Below are 22,587 nucleotides of genomic sequence, written 5' to 3' on the forward strand. Positions count from 1 at the left end.
GCCGAGCAAACTGAGGCACCGGGCGGTTAAGACACTTGCCAAGGTCACACAAGGTCACAGGAGGCACAGGATGGAGCCGAGTGAGGCTGCCTGCCCTGGAAGCACAGAGCTGCCAGGGACCACACCACACACACGTGCACACCCAGTTGCAGGCACACACATGCATACAGGCACATTCACACACACTCACATACACACTCGCACATGTGTATACACACAGCGTGCACACACGTACATCTATGGACACCCACACGTGCACACTCACAAACACAAGTGCTCACACAGCTGTACACACACTCACACATTGTCCCACCACCCCTGGCCTGGGGGGAGGGCCCTGGGCACAGTAGGGGCTCGACAGCTGGGCCCGCTGGCAGTCCCAGTGTCACCTCCCCCCCCACCCCCCGCCACCCCTCCCCCCGGGGCTGAAGCTGGGCCCCCAGGCCACCCTTTGTGAGACCCAGTCCTTCAGATAAGGCCTCCCTCCCAGCCCCTCCTCCCCAGGCTGGCTGGCTCCCTCATGACCCTATTTGCAATAAAAAGCCTGATGCTGAGAAAGGAGAAAATTGCTCCTTTTTTAAATAACTGAATGGCCGGCCTGTTATCTCCCAGGTGGAGAAAGCCCTTTCCCAAACCGGCCCCCCTTGCAGCCCTCCCCAACCTGGCGGCTCCCCTTTGGGGAGGCCCTGAAGGAGCTCATCTGAGGTGCCCCTTACTCAGCTCCATCTCAGTCCCTGGGGGCAGGGTCCTTGGAGGGTGGATGGAAGCCAGAACACTCCTCATAAAGTGCAAACATTTGACCGCACAGGAAGGGAGCAGTAATGGCCGCCAAGGACCCAGACCAGAGACCCCTGGCAGAGCCTGGGGCTGGGGATAGGAGGGGAGATGGTTCCTGTGCCACCCCACCCCGTCTCATCGTCCAGTGGGAGGGGGGCAGAGAGGACCTGGCAACAGCCCCTGGTGTCTACGTTACCCCACATGTACAAGGAGGCGGGGGGTGGGGGGCCATCACCCCACAGGGCCCTCAAAGGACTGAGGCTAAATGCCTGCTGGGCTTCACCTGCACAGGCCCGGGGGGAGCAGGACAGGGGGAGGTCTCAAAAGTCAAGGACCATTCAAAGGATGTGAAAGAAAATTCACACCAGAAGGGCTGCAATTAGTGAGGAGAGATGGGAAACACTGCAATCAGAGGCTCACTGATGAGAAGGGACAGGTACCACCTTACACCTAGTACATGAGCAATCCGAAATCCGGGAGAGAGAGGGGGAGGGATAGACAGAGAGAGTCTGGGCAGGACTGAGGGGCGGGCCCACCAGCTCCAGCCCCCACGAACCCCTGGAGAAGCCTTTCCTAGCCCCCACGAAGCCCTGACAAAGCCCAGCCCTGGACCCCATCATTCACGCCTGGAGCATCCCGAGAAGGAAGCAAGCAGTGATGTATATTGCAGTCTTATCTACGGCCTCAGAAAATTGCAAGTGACCTAAAGAAACTGCAAGTGACAATAATAAAATGCAAACCTCCCGAAGGAGGAGGGTGGTTGTAAATTATGGAATCAGCCCTGTGGAATATTACGCAGCCATTAAAGCTGATAATTAGGAAGACTGGCAGCAGGGGAAGCTGCTGAGGACCTGGGTTTTGAGCAGGCAGGCTTCCTCTGCATCCGGAGCACCTCAAAGGAAAGCGGTGTCTGCCTGTGGGCCAGGCTGATGGGGAGAGGGAAGCCAGCCCGGCTTCCTGGGAAGAACCTCTCCTCCTTTTATTTTAGTCCCATAAGGAGTGTTCCGTGTGCACTAAATAATGTCTTTGCTTATCTTAGGACCATGTTCCAGTAAATGAAGACGGCAGCACACGCCCTGAGCCCCGACTCCCTGCCAGAGACGCAGCATCAGACCAGAAAGAATGAGGAGGCGGCTCCAGGCTCACCCATGCTCAGGGCGGGGAGGGTGCGGCAGGGCCCTGGGTGGGCGCTGGTCTGGTGGCGGGGGCCTCAGCTGGAGGCAGGGAGGGAGAGCAGAAGAGGGAAATGTGGTCCCTGCCCTTTCCCCGAGCTGTCTGCAGCCCCAGGATCCCCGAGAGGGAAATTGCTGGGTTGGGGGGCTGGAGGGGGGCTGGCAGAGAGGGTTAGAGGCCCCCAGGCTGGGGCACAGAATGACCAGGAGTGCACAGCGTCTGACCAGGGCTGAAGGTGGGGGTAGAGCTCACAAGGGGCCTGGAGGATGGGTCAGAGCAGAGAGTCCCAGGGGCTGGGAAGGGCAGGCAGAGGCGGAGGAGGTGGGAGCCATGGAGGGCTCGGGAGCAGGGCGGCAGCAAGTCTGGTGCTTCTCCTGGCGGCACAGGGAGGCGGGTGTTGCAGTGGGGGAGGGTGGGGACAGCAGGACCGCGAGGTGACAGGACGCAGCCAGGTCAGGCCCAGGTCCAGGACGAGGGAGAGCCGGCAGCCGCAGGAGAGGGAGGGAGTGTAAGGGGGTCTCCCCAGGGAGCAGGTGGGGCCCCGACTTCAGGCCCTGAGTCCTGATCTAGCCTCCGAGCTCGCTGCTGGCCAGAGCAGGCCACAAACATCGGTGTCCCAGCCGAGGGAACGGGACAGCCGTGAGCTGGGCCAGACCCCGGGACCGGGTGGATCTCCCGCCCCAGCAGGACCCCCTCAGCCCCGAAGGCCAGCAGCGGGCTCACGCAGCTGGGGGCCCCCCAGCAGGGGCCCTTCTCACAAGCCCCGGACCACAGGGCGTCCGCGCAGGAACACTGAGGTCGGAGCAGGCTGCTGACTCCGGGCTCCACCCTCCAAACACACAGTGGGCGGGAGGGCGGCCCCTGGGTGGGCTGTGTCCAGGCTCTGCCCCCTGCCCTGGGCCAGTGGCCTCCTGCTCAGATCCCTCCCCTCGTCCACAGGTAAGTGACCGAGGCCCAGTGTGAGGCGAGGGCTGTCCCACGGCGGGCTCTGGGTGGTGCTGCTGGGCAGTCACAGGGCGCTGAGCTCGGGCAGGGCCTCCCCTAGACAGAGGAGGCCACCGGGCAGAGCCCCCTGGGCGCAGGGAGGTGCCGTGTGTACAGCTCAGACGTGAAGGCAGTCAGTCCTCGGGGGATGCCAGCCGCAACCGCCGTCACCGTTACTGACATGGAGGAGTGATGCCGGACCCCGTCGGGATGGGTGGGGCGGGAGACACAGGCCTGAGTGACCACGGACCGCACCCGTCCCCACTAACACGGCCATGCGGTCGTGACCAGTCCCGGTGGCTTTGTCCCAGCCCTCGCCACTTGGCAGCAGCCCTAGGGGGTCAGACGGCCAGGCTGGGGCCGGGGAAGGTCCGCAGAGGGTCTCCACGCCCCTGTCTGGTCCCTGCTGCATAAACCCAGAGGAGACGGGAGGGGCGCGCAGGGCCTGCCTGTCTGCAGCCTCGGGGGGCCGGGCGGGAGGGGCTCACCCTGCCTGCCTCCCTCTGCTTCCCACCCCCCAGGAGGACGACAGGAAGGGCCCCCCCTCTATCCTGAGACGAAGCCCGCAGGAGCGCCGCAGCCATGAGGCCGAGCCACGGAGGACCACGAGGCGCGTGCGGTTCCGCGAGCCCCTGGAGGTGGCCGTCCACTGTAAGAGGCGAGCGGGCCAGGTGGGGTGGGGGGATACCACCCAGGATCTCACTGAGGGCCGTCCGCAGGGACCACAGTCACTGCCCTGTCCTCACAGGTGTAAAAACCCCAATAAAACCCAGGGCCATGGGGTCGGGCTGAACAGAGTGATGGTCAAGGAAACAGCAACTGGCAGGAAAAATATAAGCAGAGCCGCCCAAGGCACTCCTGTCCTCCCGAAGAAAGGCCAGTGGTCAGGCGCTCCCAGAGCCCACCCACTCTTCCTTCCAGCGCTCTGAAGTCTCCCACTGCCCCTCAGCTCCTCCCACCCCCTCAGCCTTCACTGCCCACCTCCCAAATTCTCCCCAACCCCCCCCCCTGCCCTAGGGTCCTGGTGCTGCCCCCAGAGCCCCCTCTCCACCCCAGTCTACCCACTCCTTCTCCAGCCCTTCCCGTGGGACACTGCCCTTGTATCAGCTAGCTACGCCTCGTAACAAATCACCACAAACATAGCTGCTTCAAGCAACCCACGCTGATGATCTCAGTGGTCCTGTGGGTCAGGGCTCCGGGCGCAGCCAAGCTGGTCCTCTGCTCAGGGTGGCACAAGGCAGGCATCAGGGTGTCATCCAAGGCTGGGCCTCGCCTGAGGCTCGGGACCCCATTCCAAACTCACAGGGTTATTTGCAGAATTCGTGTCCTTGCAGCTGTTTTATATGACCCTCTTTTATAAAGAGCTCGCCTGATGAGGTCAGGCCCACCCAAGACAATCTCCCTTTGATTGACTCAGTCCGTTGTGGGGATTTCCATCACAGCTGCAGAACCCCCGCCCCTTTGCCATGTTCTGTTGGTAGAAGCAAGTCACAAGCCCCCCACACTAAGCAGAGGGGACCACACAAAGGTGAGGACCTGGGCGGATCGTGGGAGCATCTTAGATTCTGCTCCCACAGGCCCGCAAGGGAGGTGCTCCAAGTCCCGCCGAGCTGCAGATAAAACTCACTCCCCCGACATGTGTCAGTGTCTCCCTTGAAGGCCCATCGTAAACGTCGGGTCCGGGCCTCCCGCCGGGGTCCTCACCCGCCCCACCCTCCCCGGTCCAGCCCCCAACCCCCAGAGCACAGCTCAGCACCCAACTCCGGAGCTTCCCAGCAGCCCCAGAAGCAGAGACTCTCAGGTGGGGAGTCAGGGCCCAGACAGTCCGGGGCTGGTCTGGGGTCCCCCAGTGAGCTAAGTGGAATGGACAGGAGGTGGGGGGTCCTGCCTGCCTCTCCAAAGTGCCAGCCCCTGCTGTCCCCCAGGACCCCTGCAGTCTCCTCCTCCTAGGCTGCTGCAGGGGCTCCACACCCCACACTCCCGCAGGGCCCCCGGAAGGCTCTGAGAGCAGTACCAGCATCTGGAAGCTAGAATCTGAATCAGTGGGGCTGCGAAGAACCCTGGGTGGTGCCGGGCAGCCTGGCCGGCCGGGGGGTATGGACAGGCAGCCGGGTCAGGACCTGCGGGGGCCTGAGTCTCCATCTGTAAAGCAGGGTAGCTCTAGCTGACCCGGCCTGTCTTGGGGTCCTTAGGGTGGGTGGGTGAGATGAGGGGCCCCGGGGGCTCCTGGCTGGCGGAGGCAGCGTGCCTTCCGAGTGGGGTGCCCCCCCGCTCCGCCCGAAACCAGTCTCTCTCTCCTCCCCAGATATCGCCTGCAGGGAGCCCTCCGCCACGGCCAGGGGTAAGTTCTGAGCCCTCGGCCCTCATCCCTCAACGCCCCAGCCCACACGCTTGCCCAGCACAGCCCCAGCTCCAGGCCACCGCCAGACCCCCAACTGCTCCAGCCGGGCTCCCCACCCTGGCAGGGCCACGGGGTCCCTGACAGCCACGGGTCGATGGCAGCGCCCCTGGGGTACCGTCTGCCCCACCCCCACCCCTTCCCCAGGGAGGGTGCGAGGGCAGGGCCTGCGGGAGGCCCTGTTGCAAGGAGATCACAGGCCCAGATAGGGACGGGGAGACCCTCGCCACAGGGGCCCACCCGACGGGCCGCACCGAGGTGCCAGCCTCCGGGCGAGCCATGCCCGCCCACCGCAGCCTCCCCACCAGCCCTGCAGGGAGGCGGGCGCCCAAGGGTCCTCGCTGGGGCCGGGGCTCAGGCCCGCGGGCCGGGCTCACCAGTCCCCCTCGGCCCCAGTGCCCAGCCGGCGCAGGCCCCGCGGCGGCACCCTGATCCTGCGGCTGACGGCGTGCGTCCTGCTGGTGCTGGCGCTGGGGCTGTGCTGCAGCCGGGCTGAGCCCGTGGCACTGGTCCTGGAGGACCTCCGGGCCCGGCTCCTGGCCCTCCGCCTGCGCCTGCGCCTCGCGGTCCTGGCCTGCTGGCGCCACCTCCTGCAGCTCTGATGGCCGGCGCTCACCTCCCCCGGGCCCGGGGGCAGCACCGCAGAGGGAGAGCCCCAGGTCGGAGCTGGGGGCTTCCAGACAGCCCTGAGCCCTGGACTCAGAGGGGCTGCCGCAGGCAGGGTGACTGGGAAACGGGGGCCCACGGCTTGAGATCAGACATGGGGTGCTACGGCCTTGGATGCAGCAGGCGGCCCCCCAGCTCCAAGCAGGCAGCCCCTCCTATTTCACATGTTGGAGTGCCCTGTGAGGTTTTAGGAGAACAAGAATTCCACCACTGAAACTCAGAGACCCACAGGTTCCAGCCCCCAGGCTACCCCTTGGGCCCCTCCCTCGCCCCAGCGGGAACTCTTGGTGACTTTGGGCCCAGCCCGGATGTGGCCGTGCGTAGCCCCTTGAGGATGGGGACACCCTCCCTATGTCTGTGGGAGTCCTAGGAGGAGGTAAAACCGGGCTTTTGCTGCTTGGGGCCTGCAGCCCAGACCCCGAAACCCCTCTGGGAGAGGTTCTGGCTGCGGGGCGGGGGTACTCCCTCCTGCAGTCACGTGCAGGGCAGGGCCCCGGAGCCCCCAGCTCGTCTGACGCCTGCACTGGGTCCAAGGCCTGGGGATCCCCTCGCCCCGGCTCCTCCCTAGCTGTCGGCCTAGGGGTGTGGCCGGCGCAGAGAGGACATCGGGGGGCCGAGAGGACCCCACCACCCTCAGGACACAGCCGTCTGCGCCCGGGTCCCAGCCGGCGCCGCGCGGCCTGGGAGTCCCGTGACTGTGTAGACGCCGAGCCTTCGTCCCCGCTGCCAGGCCAAGGAGGCCACGTGATGACAGACCCCAGGGTCCCCTCAGACGCTGCATGGAGCGGGGCCCTGAACAAAGCAGGGAGGCCCGGGGTCAGACACCAGGAGGCACCGCTAGGGGAGCAGCTGCACCCCCATAACCTTCAGACGAGTGTCTACGCAGCCGTGGGTGCCGTGCTGCCTCTCCCGCGGGCCTTCTCTAAGCGTCCGTTCCCACAGCTTACGTGGGGAGACACTGATTCTCTATTAAAACACACTGCCACCTCTTTCAGTCTGGGGACTTTTACCCAAAGGAGGGAAATGGGGACTGATTCGCCGTGGGAGTCACTCCAGCGGCTGGAGCAGAGGTGGGCAAGCCGTCCCCTCTGGCCTCAGGGACCGGGGCGGTAGCCTCCGGGGTCCCTTCGGGCTTCAGGACTTGGGGAGCCCCGAGTGGGGAGCCCAGCCGTGAGGGGCCCACCTCCAGGAGCGGTGGCCCAGGGGGAACCACGGCGGGCTCCGGGCCCTGGCCCTCTGGGACCCTCCAGCATCACCGCCCCCAGCCCACCCCCCCCCCAGCCTCATCTCACTCTGCCCCCTGAAGCGGACAAGGAGGTTAAGTCAAGTGCCAGAGCCCCAGGCGGGGGCGGGGGGTTGGGGGGAGCCGCCCAGAAGGGACTGGGCTGCGGCACTCCCCTCCTCATGGCCCAGTGCGCTCAGCTAAGGGCTGTTCGTTCATTGCAAAGACATGCTCAGCCCTGGAGGGTCCGAGAGACCATGACCCCCATTGTTTTCGGAAAAATATTGCCCAAGGTGTACACGACAACCCCAAGAATTCCAAACTTTGAAATCCGTCCTCACACCCGTGAAGTCTCGAGGGGAAGCAGTGACGGAACCCATGAGAAAATGTGCGCATGTGAGGGTACAGCCACCGTGGGGGAGGGGGACCAACTCCCAGTTCCTAGTAAGTTTCGGGAACTCCAGGAGCAAACACGGAGTGCAGCGCTTTAATCGAAAGCAGATAGAACCATAGAAAAAAGGCAAACTGGAGATGGAGAAAAGACGGGCAAAGAGATTCCTCCTTGTGCACTTTAGAGGCTCAGGTATTTTTGTTTCTATTTTGACTCGAGAAATAGATGGATACATTTAAGTTTAAGAATCTTTACTTTCAGTTACGCCAGAAGTAGAAGTAAAACAGGATGTCCATTATCAAACAGCAGCGGGGAGAAGCAAGGCCTCATGGAAGCGATCAGGTGGACCCACCTCAGGAGCCTCAGAGGCACGGCCACCTCTCCTGTGCAGCCCCAGAGGGTCCGTCCCCTGCCCACTGCAAGGGCGTGCGGCTCCTGTCCCAGTACCCCTCCCTGGGGCCAGCTGAGCCTTTCCCAGAAGCCCCCGGGGTGGGGATGTCGGGGGGCCGGTGCAGCCAGTGTGTCAGCGACAGTCCTGCTCTGTTGCCCTGTAAGTGCGCGCAGGTCTCTGCTAGCCTGACCAAGGTGCTGCTCAGACCAGCTCCAGGCCATCCACAAGTGTCAAATCCGCAGCAGACCCTCGGGCTCCAGAAGCCCACCTCCTGGCCCTGCTCCTCCCTCCAGGGCCCAGACGGCTGCTACCTGATGGGGGACAAGGCAGAGCCACCCCACCTTCTGCTGGAGACCAGGAACTCTCCAGGGCCAGACAGGGTCCCCACGGCCGGTGGACTAGGGTGGGCGCATCCCCTCGGGGCCCTCAGGTTCTGTCAAAACACCTCCCCAAAGACCCTGCTGCTCTTCCCAGAACTCTCGGCCAGGCCCGGGGCCAGAGCATCTGAGATGCCAGGAGCCTCAGTCACCCTGGCCCCGAGCCCCCACTCCCAACGCTGCCAGCTGAGCGGCGTCATGACAAGTGATCTGCAGCCTCGCTTCCCAGGCCCAGGCTGCCCGCCACACCTGGCACCTTGACCCAGGCCCAGATCCGTGGCCTCTGGAGGCCCCGTTGCCCCGCTGTTTGGGAGACTGAACCATCCACTGGTGGTGAGAGCCATGGACATGGGGAGCTGGGGGCTCACCTTCCCCTGGGAGGGTGGGGGGCAAACCAGCACGCGGGCCAGACCAGGAAACTATTTACTAAGCTCAGGGGAGGGGCGGGGCGTGCTTACACCTCGGGCACCCCAATCCCGGACAGGACACGGAGGACAGGGTGTGGAAGCCGGGCAGCCCCGAGAGGAGGGGGGGCCACAGCCAAGCAGCCCCCTGGTGGCTTGTCCCCGAGCCCCAGGGCCCCAGTTCCCCTCCCAGCTCCTCCACCTGCTGCCGAGGGGGCAGGACTGTGCCCTCGGGGCCTCCTGAGTTGGGAAGGCAGCCCCCTCCTCTGGGGTGCAAGGGGCCCTGGGGGCACCCGGGGACGGGGTTGCAGACAGGTGCCCGCTCTGGTCTCCACCCACACCTGCACGCTCCCACACACCTGTGCACGGGCACGCTCACCTGCACACTCACACCCACATTCACACACGCTCACACCTCACCATGCAGGCCCATGTGCACACACACACGCACACACTCTGACCACATGTGCACCCACATCACACACACACGCACACCCTCATGTGCCTCACATGCACACAGACAGACACCCGCAGTGGCACCTGGCCCCCGCTCCCCTGCAAAATGGCACCTCCACATCTGGAGTCCATGTCTCCGCCCCCCAAGCACAGGCCCAGCCCACACGGGGGCCCCCGGGCCTCCCCAGGCAAGTCCCCAGGACGCCCACGAAGCCACCACCTGACCCCAGGCCCAGCCCCCCGTCCCTGTGCTTCTTGTGCTGAGACTAGTCTGGACCCAGGGGCTCTGGAGCCACAGCAGAGTGGACTCAGCCCTGGGTGGGGACCACCCGGGGCCAGAGGGCAGCTCCATCCCACACTCGGCTCTTTCTCGCGGGTGGTGGGATTCTTGTCCACACGCGGCTCAGGAGCAAGTGACAAGAATGACGTGTGACCATCGTGGGCCGGTGGGGTCACGCTGGGGACTCAGGCTGCTGCCATGGAACCTTGCAGGAAACCACGCAAACGGCATCCAGCCGAGGCCCAGGGAGTGGGGGGACCACAGCCAGCCCGCTGGCCGGAGGGCGTCCCTCCAGGCTGACATGGGGACAGGCCCATTGCCCCCACATGGCACCTGGGGGAGGCCCTCCCACCCCCGTCGGCTGCCACGCCGCTCAGGCTGGGAACGGGGCGCCTGGTGAGGGGGTCGCTCAGTACACGCAGTGCCGAGGGGAGGCATGCAAGTCGCGGGGGGCCGGGCAGAGCCCCGGCCGCGGCCCCAGGGCAGGCCATGTGCCCTGGACAGGGCGTCCGGGGCCAGGCCTAGATGACGGCGCTCTTCTCGCCCTGGAAGGCAGCATGGGGGGCCGGCCTGGCCAGCAGCAGCTCCTTCTCATGGACCAGCTTGTCCAGCAGGTCCTCCTGGCGGTAGTTGTGGTACACTTTCAGGAAGGCCAGGATGGTGATGGCCAGCCAGGCCAGCCACGAGGCCCAGAGGCCGAACTGTGGGGGGCAGAGGGCACGGTGAGGGGCCAGCCAGACCCAGTGGCCACCACCCGCCCCCCAGGAAAAGGACGGACCCACTAGGGAAGGAACGAGGTGCTGCGGGGACAGGACAGGACAGGGACGTCACCCCTGGCATCTGGCGGCCCTCCCAGCCCCCAAGCTGTGCAAACGCCTTGGGAACTCTGCCCACGTTTGCACCCTGACAGGGCCCACGAGGAGCTGGGGCCGCTCGGCTCCAGGGGAGCTCGTCTCATCCGTAATGGAGCCTCTTCCAATCGCCGGAACAAATTGACCTTTATCTGCTGTTTCCAAACAGTTGAAGGGGAAACAGTTTAATCAGAACCAGCCTCGAGCTGCAATTAAACTGACTCAATTGAGGGTGTTTGTCATCAGACTTAGCCGGTACCTTCCTTGATCTGATCGGTATAAATTCCATAAATTCGGGCTGGAGCATTTCCCACTAAATTTGCGTGACGGTGTCCCTGGAAGACTCAGCCCATCTCAGCTGGACCCACACGACGTCCAGCGCCTCCACAGGGCTCCTCACGACAGAAAGAGCCCTCAGAGCAGCCACTGGCCAATGCGGGTCCAGAGGTGGACCTGCAGGCTGGTGAGCCCTGCCCTGTGCTGAGAGGACCCACCCCCTGCCCGGGGGGCCCCGCCATCCCTGCCATCGGGGTCATCGTCAGGGTCAGATGCAGATTTTGAGGGACAGGCCCTCTCTGACCACGTGTCCCGACATGCCTGTGTTCCAGCAGACAGGGTCCCCAGAGTTGCCCCGTGGTCTCCTGCAGGGCAGGGGATGAAGCTGATACAAGGGCAGGGCTGGAGGAGAAGGGTCTTCCCGACAGCGGCTGGGGGGCTCCTCCAAATGCAGGGGCGGATCCCCTCCTGGGACACCCTTCCTCAGACGCTGCCTCGGCATCCCTCTCTGGGGACTCACTGTGAGCCCTCAAGCGTCTATCTGAGGGCCCACTTGGTGCCAGGGCCAGAATCCAGACTCCCGGCCCCAGCACTGCAGACCTAGGATGACGCCCGGCTTCCCTCCCAGCACCACCCGGCACAGGGCCATCCCCTCACTCCCCAGGCCCCCCCACGTCTACAGTGAGCTCAGAAGCTAGCTGTTCCCTCCTCCTAGGGCGCCCCACAGCCCACCCCTCCCCACCCCCTGCAAACATCCTCTCAGTCTCCAAGATCCAGCCGTCCGCTGGGAAGCCTTCCCGACTGCACCCCAGCACGGTGCTCACCGGCTCCATGTCCTCTGCCTGGCACCGTCCTTGGCTACGAGTGTGTTTCCTGCCCCGGCTGGGCTGTGCACTCTGAACGTTCTGCAGTGAATGGCCCCCTGCCCCACCACGCGCGCCTCCCTTCTGCCTGGGCAGCTCCACCCACCTGGGCGATGGCGAACTGATCATAGAAGGCGGAGTTGTCCACGTTCAATTCCAAGTCGATGTCCTGGAGCTCCTCGCAGCTAAAATGGCAAGACGCAGGGTGGATGGGGGCCGCTGGGAGGCCAAGCGCGGCGGGAAGCAGAGCGTCACCCCCGAATGGCGAGGGGCTGCCCCCAAGGTGGGGCAGGGAACCTGCAGACCCGGCCCCCATCTGGCGCTGGACAGTGGGGACCACCGGCGCTGCCCGTCACTCTCCTGGAGACTCCAGCCTTGGCCCCCGCAGCTCCACAGCACTGCAGAGCCAGGGGCCTCAGAACAGGGGTGCAGGGCTGCTGCTTCTAGCCCCTTGGTCCCCGGACTGAGCTACACAGTAGCCCGGCTGAAGCGCCATGGGCATCCATGGGGGCAGCCCCACCCACCTGACCCGCGCACCCTTCACCTCCTGGGGCTGGCAGCACAGGCCAATGTAACCAGCAGGGACTAGCAGGGCAAACTACAAAGTGCTGGTGACCTGCACAAGCTCCTTGTCTGTAGACAGGCTAGGCCAGGCCAGCCTCAGAAGCCTGGAGTGAATGAGGCCTGGGCTCAGGGGCCCGTAGCATCCTGAGATGTCAGGACACGTTGAGCATGATGCCTGGAAGAGGGAGGCCCGGAGGCCCAGGCAGGCCCTGGAAGGGGCTGGAGGATGGGGCTTAAGGGCTGGAAATGGAGTTTGTGAGGGTAAAGAAACTCTTTCTAGAGAAGCCCAAGGCCATGCCCAAGGCCATACCCAGGGGCCTGCCCATGCTCTGAGGGCTCGGTGGGGAGGAAGCAGGTGGCCGGGGGCCCATCAGGCAGGGCACAGCTCAGCACGGGCAAGACCCCAGCCCACAGAAGGGCTGCTCTGGTGTGGACCCCAAAAGAGCCACCCACCCAGGGTGCTTGAACTTTCCTCTCTTGTGTGCCCCAAGCTGCTACAGAGGCACCCCGGGGACTCCCAAGGTAAAGGTGCAGGACAGCAGGTAGATGCCCCCTGCCCCCGCCCACTTTGGATCTTTTGTGCATTCTATACTTTAAGGTTCCAGATCTGATTTTTCTTAAAGAGAGAATCTGGAGTCTCTGGAAGAGGTAACCCAAGGGTCCCTGCCTTTCCAGGGGAATGGCCTGGGGCACTGGACAATGCCCCTTAGGGCTGGGCAGTGGGCAGCCCTTTGCTGGGGATCAGGCAGTCACCATGCTCCACCTTGGGCCGCCCCCAAGCCAGAGATGGCCCCTGGCTCAGGGCCCAGAGGATCCGTCCCAGCCCCGAAGGCCTCTGTCCCCGACACCCTCCGACCAGAAACTTCCACCCCCGTCCCTCACCGTCCCCGCCCCCTCCATCCTCATATTCCACACCCTCCTCATGACCACACCTGGGCCCAGGCCTTTGCCCCCAACGGCCTTCCGGGACCTGGAGCCCACCCTGGGGGGTGCCGTCACCCAACCACGTGCCAGCAATGACGGGGAAGCCGGAACCTCCGACCTCCTGGGCCTCCATCCCCCCCATACCCCGATCCACCCCCAGGGTTTGTGGGGCCCCTGCTCTTGTGTGAAGCTGCTGTGGGCTCCCTGAACCGGGAAGGGGGTACGGGCCCCAGGGCAGGGGTGCCCAGGTGTGCACAGGCGGGGAACAGGTGGGATGAGCAAAGCTGCGGGCTCAGGTGGGGTTCATGCAGGAAGACGTCACCCTAGGAGCGGCGGGCGGGGCCCAGGGCGCACCTGTGGGGCATAGTGCCCTTCTCAGTGACCGCATCACACCACATGGTGAAGCCCACGCTCACGATGGTGCTGGCGATGAAGACCAGGAAGACCACGAAGGCGCTGACCAGCAGGTTCAGGAAGGCATAGAGGAAGGAGCTGCAGCGAGGGCGGGAGGGGCGGTCACCGTGCCACCCCCGTCTCCGCAGCACCCCTGCGGGCCAGGCAGCAGGAAGGCAGCCCCCGACCCGCGGGTTCCCAGCTGGGGTCTGGGCCCCAGATGACGGCGTAGGGCCAAGTGGGGCCACCAGAGGTCGCTTCCCCTCCGCAGCGTTCCTCACCCCACAGGCCCACGCGCCGGCCAGAGCTGCCCAGCCCGTCCTCCCAAAGCCCGGGAGTGGGGACCATCTTACAGCGGAGTCACGGCCACCGTTCAAACCCAAGGCCGCCTGGTTCCGAAGCATCAGAACCAGCACCCATGCTGAAAAGGTCAGACAGCCTTTCAAGGTGGATCACCCTCGCGGGCACCCAACAAGGCCATTTACCCACACAGTCACCAATGCGGCTGGCCTGCACCTGCATAGGGGTCTGTGACCCTGCTCTGATTTCTCCACTGAAACCTGAAAGGCCAAGGGGTGACCAGAGCGGGCACCTGGGGGACCCAGGAGGCAGGGCCGAGAGGGCAGAGCTCGCTCAGGGCCAGGCTGCACTGCCCCTTGGGGCCAGGGCCTCTCCAGGGTCCACGGGAGCATGGCCCCCACTGGGGTGCTTTCAGAGGGCGCCGATGTTGGCCCTCTGATGGCACGGCGGGTGGGGGGAGGGACGTGGTGGGAACACCCACCCACCAGACTCTCCTGCCGGCCCGCAAGCATCCACCGTCCCACCATCTCCAAAACACCCCCTGGAGATTCAGAGTCCTGCAGGAGAGCGGGCGGCCGAGCTGATGCCGCAGGGGGCAGGGGGCGCAGGGCTGCCCCACGGCAGGGGTGGGGTGGGCAGAGGGAACGCCCTCACGTGGAACAGTAGCCTAGACCTACATCTAACCTGCTGCAGGTTTGATGTGAACATCAGGGCTTGCAGTACATTGAATCTGAGGGAAACGATTGACCAAATCTGGCTTCACAGGGAACATTCACTAAACGAGGTGTCAGCTGGAGTTTCAGCCAAGAAAACATCAAAGTTATTGTCACCGGACGCGGTGACTATCGGCCGAGGCCAAGCGACGATGGACGCACCGCTCCTGCGTCTGTTGTTTCTTTCTTTCGTTTATCCACCCGCTGGACGCTTTCTGGGCCTTCACCTCCCCCCCGTGCTGGGCCCCAAGGACAACGCAGCATGGATGCCGCAGTCCCGGCCCAGGAGCGGGCAGACGGTAAACCGAGGTCACCAATGCCCAACTCACAGCACGAGTGACCGGGCTGCTTTGTCACAGCTGGGACCGTCCGCATCTCCAGGGAAAGATCCCACAGGGCTGCTGTCGACAGGCCCAATCCAGGGCCGCCCTGCTGAGTACCAAGGCTGGGAGAGCTTGAGCCACCCCGACAAGAGCGTCAGAGGAGGGGCAAGCACGTTCCTAAAACCCCAACAATCACACCTGCAAGGGCAGGGACAGCCGGTCTGGCCCCATGTTTGCACTCACACTCCCGCATACACGTGGGGCCTCCACACCCAGGATCCAGGCCAAGGGGACGAAGGTGAGAGCCGTGCGCAGGAAGCTCCACGCCTGCCACAGCCCCCCATCCCCAGTTCTCCAAAGGCTGGTCCAGGCAGCGCAGGCTCGCCTGACCTCACTGGGCATCCCTGGTCCTTGCCCAGCTCAGTGTCGAGGTTGTGTGTTTACTGTGCTTGAGTCTCCAGCTGCCCATGCCCTGCTGTGTGTCACCCTTTGAGAGGGGCACCATAATCCCTGCCCGAACTGGACCATCGTGGGCCGCTGCTCTTCAGATCATGTCCCGTCCATCCTCCACCTGGGGGGCCGAACGGAGGGGCCCACCATCTCCCTGGCACCTGGTTGCATCCAGCCAATGGGGTCCCAGGGGGGACGTGACAGTGGGGGTGGGGGGTGCTCATCCCCAGGTCCCTCCTGGGGGCAGCCTCAGGCTGGTGGTGTCCCTCCAACAAAGGCTGTCCCTCTGGGCGGCATCATCCACGTAACCCTGCCCAGCCCCTCGTCCAGGCATGGTGACAGGGTCCCACACCTGGCCCACAACTTAGTGCTCAGGTTTTCCTCACTTGGGCGGTCATCAGTCTCCACCTGGGACCCTGATGGACACAATTCTAAACTGCAAAATCCATCTGGCCCTGAGAGCTCCAATTAGGAGTCAGGAGCCTATAGTTATGAAGAGAGGTACGTTATGGCCCATCCCCCTCCGAAGCTGTCACCAGGCAGAGGTGGTATCAAGCCGGGTCTGCCCTTTGCCAGCTGTGTGACCTTCACTCTGCAAGGCACTCTGGGGGCCTCGATTTCTGCTCTGTAACATCGGGTTCCGGTGGGAACTGAGGGAGCTTATGTGGGTGAAGGGCACGTAGCTGCGGGGCGACTCATGAGCTCGCACCCCCCCAGGACAGACCTCAGCCCATCATCCAGGCCAGGTCGGGCTCACTGCCCTCTGACCCCTAGCCAGGGGCACACCTGGAGCCCTCGGGCTGGGGTCTGTGTTGCCACAGGAGATGGGGTGCGGGAAGCAGGGATGGAGAAGCTGCTGAGTCACCCTTGGGAACCAGATTTGGAGATGGGCTCACGGCCAGCTGTGCCCCCCGTGGGGCAGCGTGGGGCTGGGTGGGGCTCAGGGGTTGGGGAAGGCCCAGCCCACTGGAGCCCCCCTTCCCAGGAGCTGGTGCTCCGAGGAAAGCAGAGGTTACCCAGAGCCTACGCCCCTGGCATCTCCATCTTGGATGGACCCTTGGCTCCAGCCAAGGAGAACATGGTGGTCCCAGGGGGGCCAGGGACGAGCTTCCACAGGCAGAGCAAAGGAGCAGGCCGCTCTTGGCACAGAAGTCCAGCCCACTGGGACGGCCGGCTCCCTAGGTGCCCTCCGCCTGCTGACAGCCCTCGGCCGTCCCCCCAAGAAGCCTGTCCGCAGCGGGGCTTGTGGGAGGAGGGATGGCCAGGGTGCAGAGGGCAGGCCAGCGGGCGACCAGCCGGCGTCAAACCCTGCTCCTTCTCGCTGGAGAGCGGCCCCAACCCCCGTCCTGCACCGGCTTCTAGAGGCCCAGGAGGGCTCCTCAGCCCTGTGTGCACAGCAGTGCCCTCATGGGACCCCGGCACAGTGGGCCTGAGACACAGCCGACCCGCCGGAAAGCCGCCCCTTCCCACCTCGGAGGGCGATGTACAGCACGGCCTCTGAGAGCCAGGAACCGCCGACACTCCAGCCACATCCCTATTACGTGGGCACAGTTTTGGGGTCTCCATCCCACGAGACAGGGCGGGGCCTGTGCTGGGGTCCTGCCAGCCAGCAGCCTCCTCTTGCCCTTCCCATCGGCTTCTGGTCATTTCCTGGCATCTGCTCTGGCTTTACAGATCTCTGAAGAGTCGGGTGTGTGAGAGCCTCACTTGGCCCCGGCCCCCCAGCGTTCACGACACGACTCCCACCCCCTCCTCCCAACGACAGGCTGGGGCAGCGGTCAGGAAGGGAGCCCAGCACTCACAGGGTTAACTTCATCTTTCTCCCGCTACCTCTCAGGGTGCCCTGCCTGGATGTGCCATCTCCATGGTGACAGCTATCCTGGGAAGCCCTGGGAGCGATTTGCAGGCTGAGGGACACGTGTGGGCAGGCAGATGGGTTGTTTTAACCCAGCGCTCCCCAGCCGTCAATCACAAACCACTGCCACCTGGACCGGCAAAGCTGCCCGGCCCCCAGGCCCAAGGCTCACCCTCAGCTCAGCCAGGGGCCTGAAACAGCAATGCCCCAGGAAGCCACAGGTGCCACTGATCCACTCACTTCTTCCCCCAGCCAGCAACCAGGATGACGCCCCCCGTACAAAAAGCTGCCCCGACCCCTTACCCTCCACACCCCTGGGCACAAGCCGTCAGGGGTCCCCAGTTTGCACAGAGACACACTGCACGAGGAAGGAGCTGGCACCACGGACACCGTGTCTGACCACAAGCTCGAGACCCGGCCGTGAGCTCCTCACACAGATCAAAGTGTAGGGGTCCACCCTGCGTCTCGGTCTGAAGTTGGACTCAGGAGAATTAGGGTGCACACTAGACCCTAGGCAGGCAGGGCCCTCTAAACACCCAAGTCTAAGGAGGGCAGTGGTGTCCTTCATGGGCCGGACGTCCAGTGGCCATCAACACCCCTGAGAGCCGTCGTCCAGCACACTGCTCTCTCTACCTGCCCTTCCCGGCCTCCTGGCCGCCCCGAGTCCCTTTACCCACCCAGCACCTGCCCGCCTGGTCTATGCAGCTTGACCAACAACTGTGCCGGAATTGGTTGCCCTCAGCTGACCGTCCTGCCCGTGGCTGGATGAGGTAGATCCAGCCTTCCCACAGGTCCAGACCTGGCTGACACACGAGCCCAGAGGGCTGAACCCTTGGTCAGACTGAATCTGCAAAGGCATCAGGGCCCGAGAGTGGCTGAGAAGCAGCAGACCTCAGGGGGCAGGAATCTTTCTGTCATTCACTCAACAATCACTAACTTGGTGACTCCTGGGCACCATGCCCCGTGCTCAGCCCTGAGCACAGAGAGGTGAACAAGGTACATGTGCGCCTTGGGTTCAGCCAGCCCGGGGTCCCCTCAGGTGCATAGCTGTGGCCTGGACATCCACAAGAGCTTTGACCTGCTCCTACAACCCAAACTAAGAAGAAAGGATGACACTTGTGACCGATGTCATCACAGCTGACCAACTGCCAACTGGCTTGTGCGGTGGACAGGGTGGGAGCAGGCAGCAGGACAACCATGTGGCCTTGGGCCGGGATTCCTGATGGCTGAGGAGGACACTCTGCAACAGATGTCCCTGGAGAAGAGAAGCCTGGCCCAGCCTTGGCTGCCATGGTCGAGGCCACTGGCGGCAGGACAGACGAGCCCCTAGGACTGATGCAACGGGACAGAGGGCCCTAAGTGTTCCTCCAACCAGGCCACCTCCTTGGGAGCACAGGCCCCCTCTGTCCTCAGGGGACGGGCAAGGTGAAGGAGCACAGGGAGGCACGTACACTCCCAAGCCTCAGTTTTCTGTCTTTAAGATGGGGATGGGGATGGTTTCACAGAGCTGATGGACACCTTCTAGGAGATGACAAAGGACAGAAGCTGTCCCTAGGTTCCTAGGTTTGCTGCCGAACCTGTGTGAAACAGGCGGTCCTGCGTGACCAGAATTCCTTCCTTGCAGGCTCTGGTTCTTAGCTCCCAGCCTCTGGTGGTGCCTCTGAAACCTCCCACCACTCAGAACCACGGGGGGCTGGGCCCCACCTAGAGAGCTGCTGACATGTCCTCGCCAGGTAGACCCTGAATGCCTTGAGGTCACCTGTCTTGTAGGGAGAAGCTGGAACCATGGGCGTGAGCTGATGACCAAGCCGTGGCCCCCACCTGGCCTGTGCCCACTGCCCTCAGCTTCCCAGACTGAAGGGGCCTCAACGTACCCCGCCTGCTGACCACCCATCCTCTGCCTCAGACCCTGTCTCGTAATCAGAGATGCTTCCCCAGCCTCAGCCTGCGCTGGAGACTCCGACCGGGCACCACGTGGGCTTGGCGCCGCAGATGCAGATGTGTCTCAAAGCCTCCTCGGGACGCCAGCCACCGTGCGGGTGGAGGGAAGGAGAAGCAAGGCAGGCGCCCCCCTGGGACTGGCCGGGGCTCACCCTGGGAAGAGCTGCCGCCCCACCCACAGCGCCCGGAGGGCGCCCCGGGCTGACACATGGCTTCTGCAGACCCCAAATGCAGAACTCTCGTGCGCTGGGTTGAATTGCGTCCCCTGACAACGTATGCCCACATCTGCACCCCCAGTACCTGTGAATGTGACCTTATTTGGAAATAGGGTCTTTGTGGGTGTCACTAAGCTAAAGATCTCAGGATGCGGTCATCCTGGATTTAGGGTGGGCCCTAGATCCAATGACTAGCGTCCTTATAAGAAGAAGGAAAGAGAGAGAGAAGAGGCCATGTGGAGAGGGAGACAGAGACTGGAGTGACAAAGGCCTAAGCCAAGGGACATCAGGGGTTGCAGCGGCCGCCAGGAGCTAGGAAGAGGCCTGGAAAATATTAACCCCCCAGAGGGAACCAATCCTGACAACACCTTAATTTGGGGCTTCTGGCCTCCAGAACTGTAAGAGAATAAATTGTCTTAAGCCCCAGTTTGTGGTGCTTTGTTCCAGCAGCCCCTGGAAACTCACACACGTGGGTTGCTGGGATTTCACCCCTCTCCTCCCTTTCCTCTTCAACCTGCAAGCCCCCTTCCTCTCTCCAGCCCCTCTCTCCATGCCAAGGCCAAGCTGGGGGCTCTCAGGAGTCCCTGCCCACTCACAGCCTCAGAGCCCCGCCTCCCCGAAAGAAGTGAAAAGCCACTAAAAACTGCCAGCAGATGATGGATGGGGGTGAGGGTGGGGACAGGGTTTGGGAGAAGGCGTGGACTCGCCCCGTAGATGTGAGGGCAGGCAACAGGCAGGAGTGGCCTCCCGGGACCTCTGCAGGAGACCTGGCCGCTCCAGGGTGCAGGGATCCACAGCCTGGGCGTGGGTGGGGCGGGCCACACAGGGTCCCACAGGGGTAGAGGCCCAGGGAGTGTTACTGGCTGAGAACCCCAGCCCAGGGACCCACATCCCACTCTCTCACAAAACAGAGCCAGGACAGGAAAAGGTGAAGAGAAAAATGGAGGCGGGGGGGGGGGTGGGGGGGGCGGGGCGGAGGCTAGCGGGGCCCCACACGCCTGCTGCTCCCTCTCCCCCATCCCCCAGCCAAGGTGTGTGCCATAGCGGTGGGCCTCGAGGGGCTTCCCTCCAGCTTTCCTTCCCAGGAGGATGGGAACGGGAGAGGATCCCCTGTTAGCCTGGTCGGCCCCCTGCCTGCCTGGTCCCTCCCCATCCACCGGGAGCTGGGAGCAGGCCCAAACCCGGCTGGGAGCTGTCCGCGGTGCTGATGGGCGTGGGCCCCGCTGGGCCCCAGAGGGAGGCCCAAATCGGCTCCGAGATGACGATGCAACATTTGCTCCCCGGGGTGTGGATGGTGATATGCACTTGGAGAGGGAAGCACTGGCCTGGTACAAGGAACACCATGGCCCCTCGGTTCTGCGTGTAGACAAAGGGCAGTTTCCGTGGAGGTGGTGAGGGCCGACGGTTGATATTTTCGGGCCTCTGAGACCACGGGGAGACGCAGGGACTCACCCTCCTCCTTGTCAGGGGAGAGCCTGGGGCGCTGTGGGCACGGAAGGGGGGCCGTGCCAGGGGGAAGGGCTGCGTCTGTCGGTGCAGGGCGGCTGCGGGGCCCCCACTTACCCCTCGTGTCCCTTGCAGAGGAAGAAGAGCGTGCGCCAGGCGTGCGCCGCGGCGAGCAACAGCGAGAGGAGGCTGGCCAGCAGGCTGAAGCGGCAGGCGGCCGGCGGGCCCCACTCCTGCACGGTGAAGCGCTCGCGCTCCTGCACCGTCAGGTTGGCGCTCAGCCACATGCCCTCGGTGAAGAGCAGGCAGCGGCCGCGGAAGTCGTGGCCGTTCTCGGACAGCGGCACCACCACCACGAAGCTGAACAGAAAGGCCAGGAAGTAGCAGACGCACTGCGCGAAGAGGAAATTGTTGAGCGCCATGGCGGGGCCAGGCGGGCCGAGGAAGCGGCCGGAGGAGGCCGCGGGGCTGGCTGGCGACGCGGGACGAGGGGCGCAGGCCGGGAGACGAGGCCGCGGGAGACTCCCGGCGCCGCGCGCAGGCCAGGCCGGATCCGCGCGGGAGGCTGCGCAGTGGCGGCGCCGGCGGGGTCCTGCGCGCCCCGCCCGGGACGCGTGCGCAGCGGCCGAGCGCGGGCCGCGCCTGCGGTCAGCACCGCGGACAGCTCCCGGCGGGCATGCGGCGCGGAAAGGGGGCCAAGGGGACAACGGGTGGGTGTGGGCCACGCTGGAGAACGGGTGCACCGACGCAGAAGCGGAATGGAAACCAGGAGAGGGAATGGGAAGATGGCGATGTCGGCTCACCGAGACCCGACTCTGGTACCAGGAGCTACCTGTGCGGGCCTCACACAGGATGGTTCCCAGGTCCCCAGCTGCCCCACTGGCGTTAAGGAAAGGAGGCCAGGAGAGAGGGATTCACAGGGACGGATCCAAGATGCCCATAATGTGGGGTGGGGGTGAGGTTTGCAGTCCGGACTGGAATGACTCTTTTTCGGGGGGTCCTGGAGTGCACCAAGTATACGGGAAATGGGCCGGGGAGGGGAGGGTCTGGGTTCGAGGAAATGGCACAGGGGTCGTCCACGGAGAGATGGGCACCGAGAGGACCAAGCGGGTCTGTCCGCTGTTTGTGCTTCTCCAGCACGGCGCCCTCAGAAGGGGCATCTCTCACACTGCCTGACACAAGCAGGGCCCTGAGTTGGTATTTGTAAGATAAATAATGGATGCCCCAGGCACCTCATTAAGACAGCCTTTCCCGAGATGGAATTAATGCCTTTTCTAGTGCCCTTTAAGAATAAGTCACATTTAGTCCAATTCCCAGAGTGAGGAAGCCTCCTTCTAAAAGAAACTGCCAAGTGGTTTAACATTACATCAGCTTTTTTGTTGCAAGCGCTAAAAAAAACCTTTTTGTTTTATTGCCAAAGTAATATGTGCTCATTTTAAGAGTCAAGCCACATAGATATGTATAAAATAAAAAGACAATGTCTCCTTCTTGCCCTCCCCACCCCCATCCGGTCACATGACTGGGGTGACCACTCTTCACAGTCTGACTTCTACTTTTCTAGACATTTTGCTAAGCACATAAACACTCACACCCACAATTTACACGAGTGCTTCATACTATACACACCATTCTGCAGGTTGATTCCTTCATTCAGCAGTATGTCATGGACATTATTACCTGCCCACACATAGAGATCTACTTCATTCTTCTTAATAACTGTGTAAAAGTCCATAATCATGAAGATTCCACAATTTGCATAACTATCCCTCTTTGGGTAGCTGGTTAACGTCTTCCATTTTTGCTAGTTCAAATACTGTTGAGTGAGCTTCCTTGTACACACATGCTTGTGCACTTGTACAGGTACTTCCTAAAGAGAAATTCTTAGGAGAGGAACTGCTGGGTCATGGGGTATGCACATTTTAAGAGTTGACAGAAATTGCCAAACTGGTCCCTT

At 63.4% G+C, this 22,587-nt stretch overlaps 2 protein-coding genes across 2 annotated transcripts; one reads left to right on the plus strand and one right to left on the minus strand.

Annotated features, from left to right (window-relative positions):
* Positions 1–1,832: 1,832 nt before the first annotated feature.
* On the plus strand, positions 1,833–5,934 carry LOC309802984 (nutritionally-regulated adipose and cardiac-enriched protein homolog; the record flags this gene model as incomplete). The annotated part of the gene is made up of 4 exons (XM_082618832.1): positions 1,833–1,943; positions 3,459–3,585; positions 5,240–5,275; positions 5,729–5,934. The coding sequence occupies 4 exons, from the start codon at positions 1,833–1,835 to the stop codon at positions 5,932–5,934; spliced, it is 480 nt and encodes a 159-aa protein (XP_082474958.1).
* A 4,106-nt stretch (positions 5,935–10,040) lies between these two features.
* Positions 10,041–21,055, minus strand: TMEM179 (transmembrane protein 179; the record flags this gene model as incomplete). Its single annotated transcript, XM_082619040.1, has 4 exons — positions 10,041–10,220; positions 11,616–11,694; positions 13,352–13,489; positions 20,751–21,055. The coding sequence occupies 4 exons, from the start codon at positions 21,053–21,055 to the stop codon at positions 10,041–10,043; spliced, it is 702 nt and encodes a 233-aa protein (XP_082475166.1).
* Positions 21,056–22,587: the final 1,532 nt, after the last annotated feature.

Source organism: Mesoplodon mirus (assembly GCF_964341445.2).
Source record: "Mesoplodon mirus genome assembly, chromosome: 4".
Lineage (NCBI taxonomy): Eukaryota > Metazoa > Chordata > Mammalia > Artiodactyla > Ziphiidae > Mesoplodon > Mesoplodon mirus.